Source organism: Astatotilapia calliptera, chromosome 19 (genome assembly GCF_900246225.1).
Source record: "Astatotilapia calliptera chromosome 19, fAstCal1.2, whole genome shotgun sequence".
Lineage (NCBI taxonomy): Eukaryota > Metazoa > Chordata > Actinopteri > Cichliformes > Cichlidae > Astatotilapia > Astatotilapia calliptera.
The window spans coordinates 7,588,551-7,600,906 of record NC_039320.1 but is presented as its reverse complement, the minus strand read 5'-3'; the positions used below and the strand labels follow the sequence as shown (position 1 = coordinate 7,600,906).

The window sequence follows — 12,356 nt, the reverse complement described above, 5'->3', positions numbered from 1 at the left end:
CATTATTGATAAAGCCTGGAGTGAATTCACAGGGCTTTCCCCATTGAGAAGACTGACCTTTCTCACAGCTGAGTCTCACACTGGTAATGCACAGATATTTGGTAGTTGCATGGAGGGCAATTTCATGCTGCCCGCCTTCTGAACCACAGCCCAGTCACAAAGCACTGCTTCTGTTTTAGCATCAGTAATGTTGTATTGTCTTATTTTTATTTGATTCTTCTCGCCCTCCGCAGTATATCTGCACCATTTGTAACGACAGTTTCACTTCCAGATAGATTTATTCTCTGTTTATGTGACGTAGGGATGGATATAAAGGGTGTAACGCACACTATCTTTAGTTTATTTCAGATTGGAGCCATCACAGACTTTGTGTCAGTTTGCTGTTAAATAATGAATGAACAGTGGTACAACATATTTTTTTCAGTGTATGACTCTGTTTCTGATCTTCTTTTCTCCAGAGAGCCCAGGCTATAGAAACAAATAAAAGTAATGGTTGCCTGCAGTTGAGAGACAGACCATGCATTTTTAGATGTGTCTGCAAAAATCTGGATTTTAGCACTTTTAAAAACATTTATTGGCATACAGTGCCATTTAGATTAGTACAAGTTGGTTAATTTTAATGCACTGGTGTTTGTTAACTTTGGGCATTGCATTGTATGACTTCCAATCAGTGATTGACACATGCACGTTACATAACCCCAGCTTATCACCCACCCAATTATTTTTTTCATTTTAATTTTTCCTTTTTCAATAGAGCGCTGAGCGTCACCTTCTGTCTCACTTCTAATGAGAATCTGGAGCTTTGAGAGGTGAATTTTCTTTCATAAAACCTGCCTAAATGTCTCATATTAAAAAATGCAAGCTTGGAAATCCGTCGCAAACAGACTCCGTCTTGGAGGGTCTGGGATGTTTGCTGCTGGAAATTAAATGTCAATTCCAACCAGCGAGTCCATTTGTAAGCGTGTGGGTGCAGCGGGGACATCCCTGTTCATACGCTGCACATCAACACACCAACACATTTACCGTCGTATCACTTTCAAAGTATTTATGTCCTGTCATGCTTGCTTTTCTGCAAAATCACCTTTTATATGTCATTCTCACAACCAAAGAAACAACCCCAGTGAGTGAAGCTTGTATGATTTTCCTGTCTGATGGCACTGTGGAAATGTCCTGGCAATTATAATGAACACACGAGGTCTACTGCTTCATCACTGTCATGGCTTTAATTAGTATATGAGCCTGCTTGGCTCATATGTGATATTGCTGTGAAACACACCAATCAGCCTGATCATTTAAACTCTTCAGAAATGTTTTGCTCGGTGATATTTGTCTGAATAACATCCATGAATGCCACGACTTGCAGCACAATACAGTCAGAAGCATCAGACTTCCTCTGTTGCCTTCATCTCATTGTGCATCCTGCTGCCATCTCTTCCCCTGGTAAATGATGCAAATGAAATGCGATTCATCAGAGCAGGCGATCTATGCAGTCAGCATGGGCACTCTGACCGGTTTGCAGCTATGCAGCCCGATTCAGAACAAGTTGCACTTTATGTTCTGAAATCTCTCCGTCATTGCAAACACTGAAGTTTGCAGTGCTGAACATTAGTTCTGCAGAGTGTCACTGAGCCTAAGCTCCCCATGACCCTGTTTTCCGGTCACTGGTCATCCTTCCAAAAGGTCTGTGTACCTTTTTTTTCTTTTTTTTTTCTTTTTTTTTTTCCCTAAAAAGAACATGGCTGCACAGCTTAGGTTTGCAAAGCTGCATCTGAACAAACCACAAGACTACGGAGAGTAATGTTTAATGCACATCATCAACCAAAGACCTCAGACAAGCATCAGCACGGCGGTGGAGGGATGATGATGTGGAAACCTCAGAGTCACTGAGTCCACTACAGGGAGTGCAGAATTATTAGGCAAATGAGTATTTTGTCCACATCATCCTCTTCATGCATGTTGTCTTACTCCAAGCTGTATAGGCTCGAAAGCCTACTACCAATTAAGCATATTAGGTGATGTGCATCTCCGTGATGAGAAGGGGTGTGGTCTAATGACATCAACACCCTATATCAGGTGTGCAGAATTATTAGGCAACATCCTTTCCTTTGGCAAAATGGGTCAAAAGAAGGACTTGACAGGCTCAGAAAAGTCAAAAATAGTGAGATATCTTGCAGAGGGATGCAGCAGTCTCAAAACTGCAAAGCTTCTGAAGCGTGATCATCGAACAATCAAGCGTTTCATTCAAAATAGTCAACAAGAAGCGTGTGGAAAAACCAAGGCGCAAAATAACTGCCCATGAACTGAGAAAAGTCAAGCGTGCAGCTGCCAAGATGCCACTTGCCACCAGTTTGGCCATATTTCAGAGCTGCAACATCACTGGAGTGCCCAAAAGCACAAGGTGTGCAATACTCAGAGACACGGCCAAGGTAAGAAAGGCTGAAAGACGACCACCACTGAACAAGACACACAAGCTGAAACGTCAAGACTGGGCCAAGAAATATCTCAAGACTGATTTTTCTAAGGTTTTATGGACTGATGAAATGAGAGTGAGTCTTGATGGGCCAGATGGATGGGCCCGTGGCTGGATTGGTAAAGGGCAGAGAGCTCCAGTCTGACTCAGACGCCAGCAAGGTGGAGGTGGAGTACTGGTTTGGGCTGGTATCATCAAAGATGAGCTTGTGGGGCCTTTTCGGGTTGAGGATGGAGTCAAGCTCAACTCCCAGTCCTACTGCCAGTTTCTGGAAGACACCTTCTTCAAGCAGTGGTACAGGAAGAAGTCTGCATCCTTCAAGAAAAACATGATTTTCATGCAGGACAATGCTCCATCACACGCGTCCAAGTACTCCACAGCGTGGCTGGCAAGAAAGGGTATAAAAGAAGAAAAACTAATGACATGGCCTCCTTGTTCACCTGATCTGAACCCCATTGAGAACCTGTGGTCCATCATCAAATGTGAGATTTACAAGGAGGGAAAACAGTGCACCTCTCTGAACAGTGTCTGGGAGGCTGTGGTTGCTGCTGCACGCAATGTTGATGGTGAACAGATCAAAACACTGACAGAATCCATTAGGGGTGTGTATTGGCAAGAATCTGGCGATACAATATGTATCATAATACAGGGTAGACGATACGATATATTGCAATACTAAAAGCCAGACGATATTTGTGTTTAGTAGGACTAAATTTAATTAGGAAAACTCAAGTAAACAGTCCAAACTGTTTAATGCTTGACATGAAACATCTGAAACAAAAACACTCTAAGTTCAAAATGAATGGAGAAATTAACATCTGCCTTATTAGAAGTCATGTCAAATAAACAAACAAAAACTACTTTACTGAAATATCAAGTATTTTTTAACATGAAAAAAGTAAACATGTAACACTGAAGTCTTTCTAAGTACTATGATTGTAAAATACTTATCCAAAAACTGCTCTATGGAGCATCAAAACAAAGCACTTTTTATGTGACCTTAACATAAACAAATATAAATCAAAAATGAAATTGCTTGAAGAATCCATCCAAGTAAACATTAACAAAAAATGTAAAGTGCTATTACAATTAAGTGTTAATAAAATAAAGTACAGCTCTGCAGTGTCCATCAATGGAACACTTTTAGTACAACCTGAAAAAAGGAATTTACTCATCTAAATAAGTGCTTATGAGACTCAACCAAAATGTCAAACATTCTCATATCAGAGATTTTACATGTGTAGTGTTTTCTCAGTGTTTATTTTTCAATTTCCAGATTTTTGTGCAGGAATACAAGCTGATCGACATGGTCAGCTCTCAGGACACTTCTCTGTGCATTTACTATGTCTCCTGCAGAGGAGAAAACTCTCTCTGCAGAGACACTTGTTCCAGGAATGCATAGGAAACTCCTTGCTACTTTGGATAGCTGAGGGTATTCCTGTTCATGGTCCTTCCACCAACTGAGAGGATTTCCTGTGAGAGGCAAAGGGGTCTCATCTCTATACCTCTTGATCTCAGCTGCAGCAACATCATGTTCTGATTTTGGTGCAGTATTGTCACTAGTAGAGGCAAACGTAGCTCCGAGCAAGTCCACCAATGCACATGAGGTCCTCTGTCTTTTTGGCCGAGGGATGGAGTCAAACTTGTCTTTGATATGTGGGTGATGAGCCTCCTCTGTGGCATTCTCTTCCTCCACCTGTTTGTCAGTCTCCTCATTCTTTTGCTGCTGAAAAACATTAAATTCAAATAGTATTAATGTCAGAAAGTCAAAATTCAAATCCAAGATTCACCCTGTTTTTCACTAATATTTGATGACAAATGTCATCAATATGCTTTTTTTTTTTTTTTTTGCTTTTTACTTTATTCACTTGCTTATAACTTCAGTTGAATTTTTCCAAATAAACTAATTTATTTACTTACATTTTCTTCCTTCTTTATCACAGTCACCACAGTGTCCAACAGTCTGGAATAGGTCTCACTGGTCTCTGCTTCAGACAGGAAGGGCAGGTCCTTAAACCGAGGATCAACAGTTGATGCCATCCATAGTGTCTCCCTCTCATTTACATATCTCTTTCCCAGATCTTCTGCTATGGCAGTCTTAATGTCCCTTACTGTCGGTGTATCATCAACACTTTCTTGTGCACCCATCACAAGCTTGGCATGAAGAGGAGCAATGATGGACAGGGTTGGCATACTCTCCTCTGACATCACCAGGGTGGCGTCCTTCATAGGCTTGAGTGCCCTGACAACTTCTTCTGCACATGTGATGTCAGACTCACTTAATGTGAAAATTTCTTTTTCACTCTTCCTAACTTCTGCAGAAAGCAGAGCTGCACAGATGGCTGGTTGCTGTTCTAAAAATCGTTCTATCATATCATAGGAGCTGTTCCATCTTGTAATTATGTCCGTGATCAATCTGTGAGCTGGTAGCTGAAGGAGGCACTGTTTCTGCTTCAACTGGTTGCTGGCTGTGGTGCTGCGCCTGAAAAAGGCTGTTACACGTCGGATCCTCCCGAGAAGTCGCACCACGGATTGTATTTTCAGTGCTTTCTGTGAGGCGAGATTCAGACTGTGTGCAAAACATTGTATGTGCGTTATGCCTGCAAGTCTAGCCGCGAGAGCCATGTTTGGTGCATTATCGGTAACAACAACAAGGTCCTTTGCGTTCAATCCCCATTCAGCCACAGCGTCAGTTAGTAACGCTGCAATGTGCTCACCTGTGTGACTGTCATGCATGGCTCGGGTTTGTAGTACGTGAGACTGAAGGTTCCACTGGTCTGTTATGTGATGTGCTGTAACAGTTACGTACGATTCAGTGGCTCTCGAAGTCCAAGCGTCGCATGTCAGAGCAACTGTCTCAGCCGAGTTGAGAGAGTCCAGCACTGTCGCTTTGACTTCTTGGTACAACTGTGGCAGAGCGATGTCCGTGATGTGTTGTCGAGAAGGAACGGTGTAACGGGGCTCCAGCGTTTTAATCATATTACGAAATCCTTTATTCTCCACAACACTCAGGGGGCGCATGTCTTTGCAAATAAAAACAAGTACTGACTGCGTTATTTTTGTTGCACGAGTTGAAGTTGCTGGTAGTTTCGAAAAGTTAACTTCTTCAATTGTCCGTTGAGAGGAATCACCTCGTTTTGTTTTAAAATTAGCATTTGACGCTACGTCGCTATGGTGTCTAGACACGTGTGTTCGTAAATTTGTTGTGTTACCGGAATATTTGACTCTGGCGGTGCAGATTTTACAGACTGCATAGCTCTTGTCATAGTCTTTACTGCCTTCTTTTGTCCTAAATCCAAAATAAGTCCACACATCAGCTTTGAAAGCTGCGGGGGCCGGCTGTATCCTCTCCTCTTCAGTCATCAGTTAGCTAGTATCACACACGTCCACTGACTGTTCTACTTCGTTCTTTTGGCAAACTAGAGGCTTCTACAGTTATCGCGAGACCTCGTTTTTACGTCATAGTAAAGGCGGTGAAAACTGCAAACCAGTGGCCGGAGTTTGAATTCCAACATACAAAAGAAATAAACAGTAAATGCATGTCATTTTTCAATTAAAAAAATCGATAACAGTGATTTTAAATATCGATTCAGTATCATTGCGCGAAATATCGCGATATTTCGTTGTATCGATATTTTCTTACATCCCTAGAATCCATGGATGGCAGGCTTTTGAGTGTCCTTGCAAAGAAAGGTGGTCGCTGATTTGTTTTTGTTTTGTTTTTGAATGTCAGAAATGTATATTTGTGAATGTGGAGATGTTATATTGGTTTCACTGGTAAAAATAAATAATTGAAATGGGTATATATTTGTTTTTTGTTAAGTTGCCTAATAATTATGCACAGTAATAGTCACCTGCACACACAGATATCCCCCTAAAATAGCTAAAACTAAAAACAAACTAAAAACTACTTCCAAAAACATTCAGCTTTGATATTAATGAGTGTTTTGGGTTCATTGAGAACATGGTTGTTGTTCAACAATAAAAATATTCCTCAAAAATACAACTTGCCTAATAATTCTGCACTCCCTGTATGAACTTCTCTGTATACCAAAGTGTTCTGGAGTCAAATGTGAGGCCAAACCTGGCCAAGACCGGGTCATCCAACATCTCCAACAGAATGCCTGAGTACCTGAATGCTGTGAATAAACAAATATCTAAAAAACCTCAATGAATGAATGAAGAGATTTTATAAAAAGTTTTTATTCCCTAATTTTAACAATGAAAATCAGATATTTTGAATAATATGCTTATTTTTTTTGAATGATCAGTCTGCATATACCATACCAGCTCTATTTGTAACGTACTTAACATAAAACCAGGGTTCACAAAGTGCTGTACATATGCAAATAGCATAGGCAAAGTAAGAACAAAAAAATAAATACAAATAAAAAATAAGATAAAAGAAGTAAAATACAATAAAACATGTTAAAACAAAATATGCCTTTAAGCTGCTAAGTACTACTTCAGTTATCAGCTGTGCACACTACAGTAAAGTGAACAGCATCCCCATTTCGATTTGTACAGTCTGAGCTCTTGCAGTCAGAGATCAGATAACCTGCTGTTCCACGTTAGTCAGTTTGTGGGCTGTGTTGCTGGTAATATCCAATAAGCAGGCAAATATACACAAGATTTACCATGTTGATAGGAGGAGGGCAGTTTTTACACATTACAGCACAGGATTATGTGCTTAGCTGAGAGAATACGAAGGATATTCCAGTTGTTTCCGTCACTGCCTGAAATATTGCTGGCAGCAATGTCTTCAGCTGATAATAGAGATCTTTGTTTCTTTAAACCTGCCGCTTTCTGCTCGGTGATATTTCACACCTGGTGAGATGAATAGGTTTCATGACTAGCACGGGGGGCCGGTGTTATAATGTCGTTTTCCCACTTAGTAGAATTAATTTCCCTTGTCACAAGCTGAAAGAAAGCTTAATTCCATAAACAGCAAACACACAGATACACATCGTATCCAGCTCATGGGAGAACACGTGTGTGCACTCTGTAGCCGTCGAGCCAGCTGGTGTGTTTTTGTCTTCCACGTCGGGGAAAAACGACCACATATGTGCGCAGTTCTGCCGCAGTGGGTCAAGTTAATTTAGCGGGTGCGCACTTTGTTTTAATTTTCCTCTGCAAACATCAGCAGATGACCCCTAATCTGTCTTTTTTCTGCTGTACCAGATGCAGGGTTATACATGTGGAGACAGATTTCTCTGCAAGAGGGCCTGTGAAATGACTATGAGTCACATGCTAATTACAAGAAGTTAATTTGTGCTTTGAGGGAGGTGAGAACAAATCCCAGTATACACACAGATCTCCAAAACATCCAGAATCATCCAGTCGCATGGGAGAAACTCAAGAGCCAATCTTTGAACAATTTAATTACATTTTATTTATACAGCATCAAATCACAGTCGCCTCAAGGTGCTTTATATTGTAAGGTAGACCCTACAATAATACATACAGAGAAAAACCCAACAATCATATGACCCCTATGAGCAAGCACTTTGGCGACAGTGGGAAGGAAAAACTCCCTTTTAACAGGAAGAAACCTCCAGCAGAACCAGGCTCAGGGAGGGGCGGGGCCATCTGCTGTGATTGGTTGGGGTGAGAGAAGGAAGACAGGGTAAAGACATGCTGTGGAAGAAACCTTGAGGCAGATGGGTTACCACACCAGGCGCCACTCCTGTTAGTGAGAACATGAGGCTACAATGCTCACAGGCTTCCCAGAATTGAACAATAGAAGACTGGAATTGACCGGAATCATCCAGATATTAGGATCAGAATTTGGTGTAACTTACATAGGCCAGATTTTCTAGACCAGCCATTCCCAACGTCAGGAGTGCCCAATCTTAAATCTTCCCTCTAATCCAGAAACAAGAGGAGGTGATGCGTTCCCTTCAAAGTTTTATTTAAAAATCTTTAGCAGTACAGGATAGATTGATAATGCTCCTCAGTCATATGCAAAGCGTTAAGGCCAATGTGTGGCTGACTTAGGCTACAACCACACCTACACAGGTATTTTTGCACCTTTCGTCCACACGTAAACGGCGTTTTTGATCACTGAAAACAGAGATTTTTAAAAACTCAGTTTTTGCGTGTACGTGAGGGCGAAGAAAATGGAGATTTAGTAACGCAACATCAAAGGTGTGCGCCACGTTATTGTTTACATGAGATACATTTCTACAATGGCAGATATACACAAAATGCTGTGGCTGTTAATCTGAATATCTGCAGTTTTTACACAGTTACATAAACACACGCAGTTACTGTCCCTCCGTTTACAAAGACAGAGGCGTCAGAGTGAACTTCTACAATCCCGATGCTGACGTTGGTTTTGAATAAATAAATAAAAACATTTAAATTAAATTTATGCATGCTGTTTGCATTTTGTTCATTCCTAAGTTGTGAGTCTACACCGGCCAAAATACTGTTTTGTTTATTAACATTTGAAATGATGAAGGCTTCTAGGCTTCTGATTGGCCGACATTTCACAGGTAGGGTTTTGCATGGTCTGGACAACGTTTGCCTGCGTTTTTGGCGTTTACATGTGGACGGAGATATTATTCAAACTGTAGCCTTACTATTGGGACTACAGTACAGAGCAGTAACATCAGGCGAGAGTAATGAGTATGTGATGGACCGAGTTGAAAAAACAGGAGTCGTCCCAGGAATTATTAGAAAAATATACAGTAGTTTCCATTTATTTAACCCCCAAAAATTATATTTACAAGCGTAATAAATGTTGAGCTCATAAAAGAGGTCAAAGAAACAAAACTGAACTCAGGCAACGACTGCAAACCTAACGACCCAAATGACTGCTACAAACAACCATAACTGACCTAAACATGAAGTGACATACAAGGGTATATATAATGGCTGATCAGACCACTGTGACACATGAGGGGTAACAAACAAAACACAATCATAAATCACAAACGATGCAGTACAATCTAGTTTGTTAATAAACTAAACACTAAAGAAGAAAACCAAAAACCATTAAACCCTAAACTCAAATATTTAATTAAATACAAATACTTTATTTTTAAATGAAAGAAAACACACATTCTCCCCTTCAGCAGGAAGTGGTGGTGTGGTCCAATTATCTACCTTTGCATTTAATGGTTTCAAACCCTGGCTACCATCTTTTGTCCAGCAACTCCCAGGGATGATGGCAGGTAAGAAATAAAAAGACAAAGAAATGAAGTGGTATGAATACATAAGTAAACTAAATGTACGCGCTTACAAATAGGACAAATGTATCCAAACCAATCAATAAAGTTATTGGTAACTAAAATATATTACTATGTTCAAATGAAGAATGAAAATAGTTACCGACTTTAGTGTGGCCACGGGTTTGGCCATCACAGAGTAATATCACAGTTACCAGTTTTAATTCACTTTTAATGTAAATAAATTCACATAAATAACTGTAAATGTACCTTCACAGCTGACCAGGGGGCCCCGCCCACAGTTTGGGAGTCACTGTTCTATTTCAATAACTTTATCGATAATCAGGGAGCAGTCAGCTGCACAAGTGTAGAGCGTCCCCAAACCAAAAGACATACGTCAACAAACGTGTGCGCAGTGGACGCAGTCTGCTGTAAAATGTACAGATACAAACTTTATAGTATGAGAAGATGATGACGACGGTAGCTCAAATGTCCAGTGTAAGGTTGACTGTGTGCTAAGTCCTGCTTGTTTACTGTTTTTTAGCGGTTTATGAGAGCTCTTTCATTGGTCCAATGATTTTGCTCCGTGATGTGGAGCCTACGTCACTTCTCATAAGAATCTTTTGAGAAGTCTCATTTACGTTGCATTGGTGAAAATCTCAGTCTTCTATATTTGCATCTGTGTCAACTTTTGCAAACTACATTTGTTAAAGAATTGGATGACTCATGTGAACTGAGCCTTTTCAGCATATATGAAATCCCACTGGCCTTTGGTAACAGCGAGTAAACTAACTGGTGTCTGCAGTTAGCCCAGCAAAGACCCAGTCCTTACATTTGCTCTTGAATTTAATAAGGAAATAACTTAAACGTCATTTGAACATTTTCTCTTTCTTTGATCGGGGGAACTTTTTCCCACCATTTACAAAGAAAGAAGACATTTGCCTGCCACACTTAATTAGGGTTCCTAACCTAAAACTGGACAATCACACTTTGGGGGAGTATTTCTCAATTTTGTGACTTATTTGATTAACATTAGTGCCAATCACGTTTGCAAATCACAGAGTTCATTTTATCTGTTATAATAGAGTCGAGACCAGTGTGGGAATGATTCAAACCTGTAATAGCCGGTCCCCATGTGCATAGTTCCCTGATTTGGTTTTTATTGAGTTCACTAGTCGTCTTCTCTCTGAGTGAGGTTATTCACGCTCCTTACAATCTATATGCCGTAGTGTTGTGCAGACTCGCAGCCTGTGAGCATTTCATCGCAACTCTTCTTCTTCTTCTTTCTATTCAGTCCAGCACTGGTTAGTGGATGGGTACACACCCCCCCCCCCCAACCCCCACCCCCGGCAGTGTAGTAATCACCGCTGCTCAATCTCTAATGCATCTCATTTCCTGATGCTGTGTACATCTTTTTCTCTCTGTCACCATTTTCTGGAAAACAACAACATCCTGAGAGAATGTTTGTCATGACTCAGGGTGTCCTTTCCCAAGGCTTGTGTCACATTATTGAGGAGGAATTGCTAACACTGTGCCACTGAGAATGCACATTTTGAGCTTCTGGACTCACAGATGTGGTCGTCTGAGCATTAGGAAGAGCCATAAAAGCAGCAGGTAGGCCTGCATGTGTGCAGCTGGGCCTGGTTCACCATGCTGTCATGTCACGGCGCATTACAACAGGTACACACATTTGCGTAAACGTTGTTATTTACTTTTGTGACCTTGTGCATACAATTTTCTATGTGCTTATTTTGTAAATTTACCAGATTTGAGTAAATTTTGTTTTAAAACACATTCTGCAACGTTGGCGGTATAATAAGAATTATCATTCTTATTCGGAATAATAAGAATGAGCCTAGTAATTTTGACCTTGTTTTGCTTTGCTTGCATAGTTTTCAAGCTTTTATTAGAGGGTCAACAATCGAGAGACAAAAAATATCATTCGACTGTTGCACGTGTCAGCTGCTGTGCTGTTTGCAGAAGAGCTTATGCCCCAAGCCAGGCATGAACTACAGATGTGGGGTCATGGTCTAAACCCCTACAGTTTATACACTTCCAATTCACATCAAGCTATTATAGAAGCATGTTTGACAAAGTCCTGCTTCACACTTGTTATTAACAGTCGAAGAAAACGTAACACGAGGTTTACAGGAAGCTTTTGCCCACTGAAAGCTAGAATTGGCAAAAACAGGTAATACAGCTGTTCGTAATTGAAATACAAGGACTTGCAGGTATGCAGTGATTCATTTCATGTCATCTTTTACACACACATGCTTTCATGATGTGGTAAAATGTTATCAGATGAAACGTTTTCCTGACTGTGCTGACTGTTCATCACATTTTTGATGATGCCTCTGAGGAGAAGCCAGCACCAACCCTGATTTACACCTTTGATGTCCGCAGGTCATAAACATCCGCCCTCCAGCACAGTGTTTTAAAGAACTAATGATTTAGATGAATCAGAGACAAACTGCTGAAGGTCTCCTTTCTATTGGGCCACAGCCACAAAGTGCCCTGCTGAGTCAGGACTCTAAATAGGCAAACATCATTTACAAAGATTGCATGAAAGCAGGCCTTGGGATAGCGGGTCGGTGTGAGATGGACATTGTGCTCCAGTGTTGTTTATAACAATTCTTTCAGAGGTGGTATGTGGAGATGTTTTTGAAAGCTTACAAGAGAAAGGTGTATTATTCAGTGGTGACAAATCCATTTGC

General features: G+C 40.7%; 2 protein-coding genes across 5 annotated transcripts in view; one reads left to right on the top strand and one right to left on the bottom strand.

Moving 5' to 3' along the window:
- dlgap2a (discs, large (Drosophila) homolog-associated protein 2a) overlaps positions 1–12,356 on the top strand; it is a 211,601-nt gene that overhangs the window by 41,942 nt on the left and 157,303 nt on the right. The gene's annotated exons all lie outside the window — the stretch shown is intronic.
- LOC113012343 (zinc finger BED domain-containing protein 1-like) lies at positions 3,475–6,112 on the bottom strand. 2 transcript variants are annotated; one of them, XM_026152477.1, is made up of 2 exons: positions 4,391–6,112; positions 3,475–4,196 (listed from the first exon to the last, which is right to left on the bottom strand). In XM_026152477.1, the coding sequence occupies exons 1-2, from the start codon at positions 5,831–5,833 to the stop codon at positions 3,729–3,731; spliced, it is 1,911 nt and encodes a 636-aa protein (XP_026008262.1). In that variant the 5' UTR covers positions 5,834–6,112; the 3' UTR covers positions 3,475–3,728. The 2 variants fall into 2 exon arrangements, with proteins under 2 accessions (XP_026008262.1, XP_026008263.1); XM_026152478.1 differs by having other exon boundaries at positions 3,475–4,193.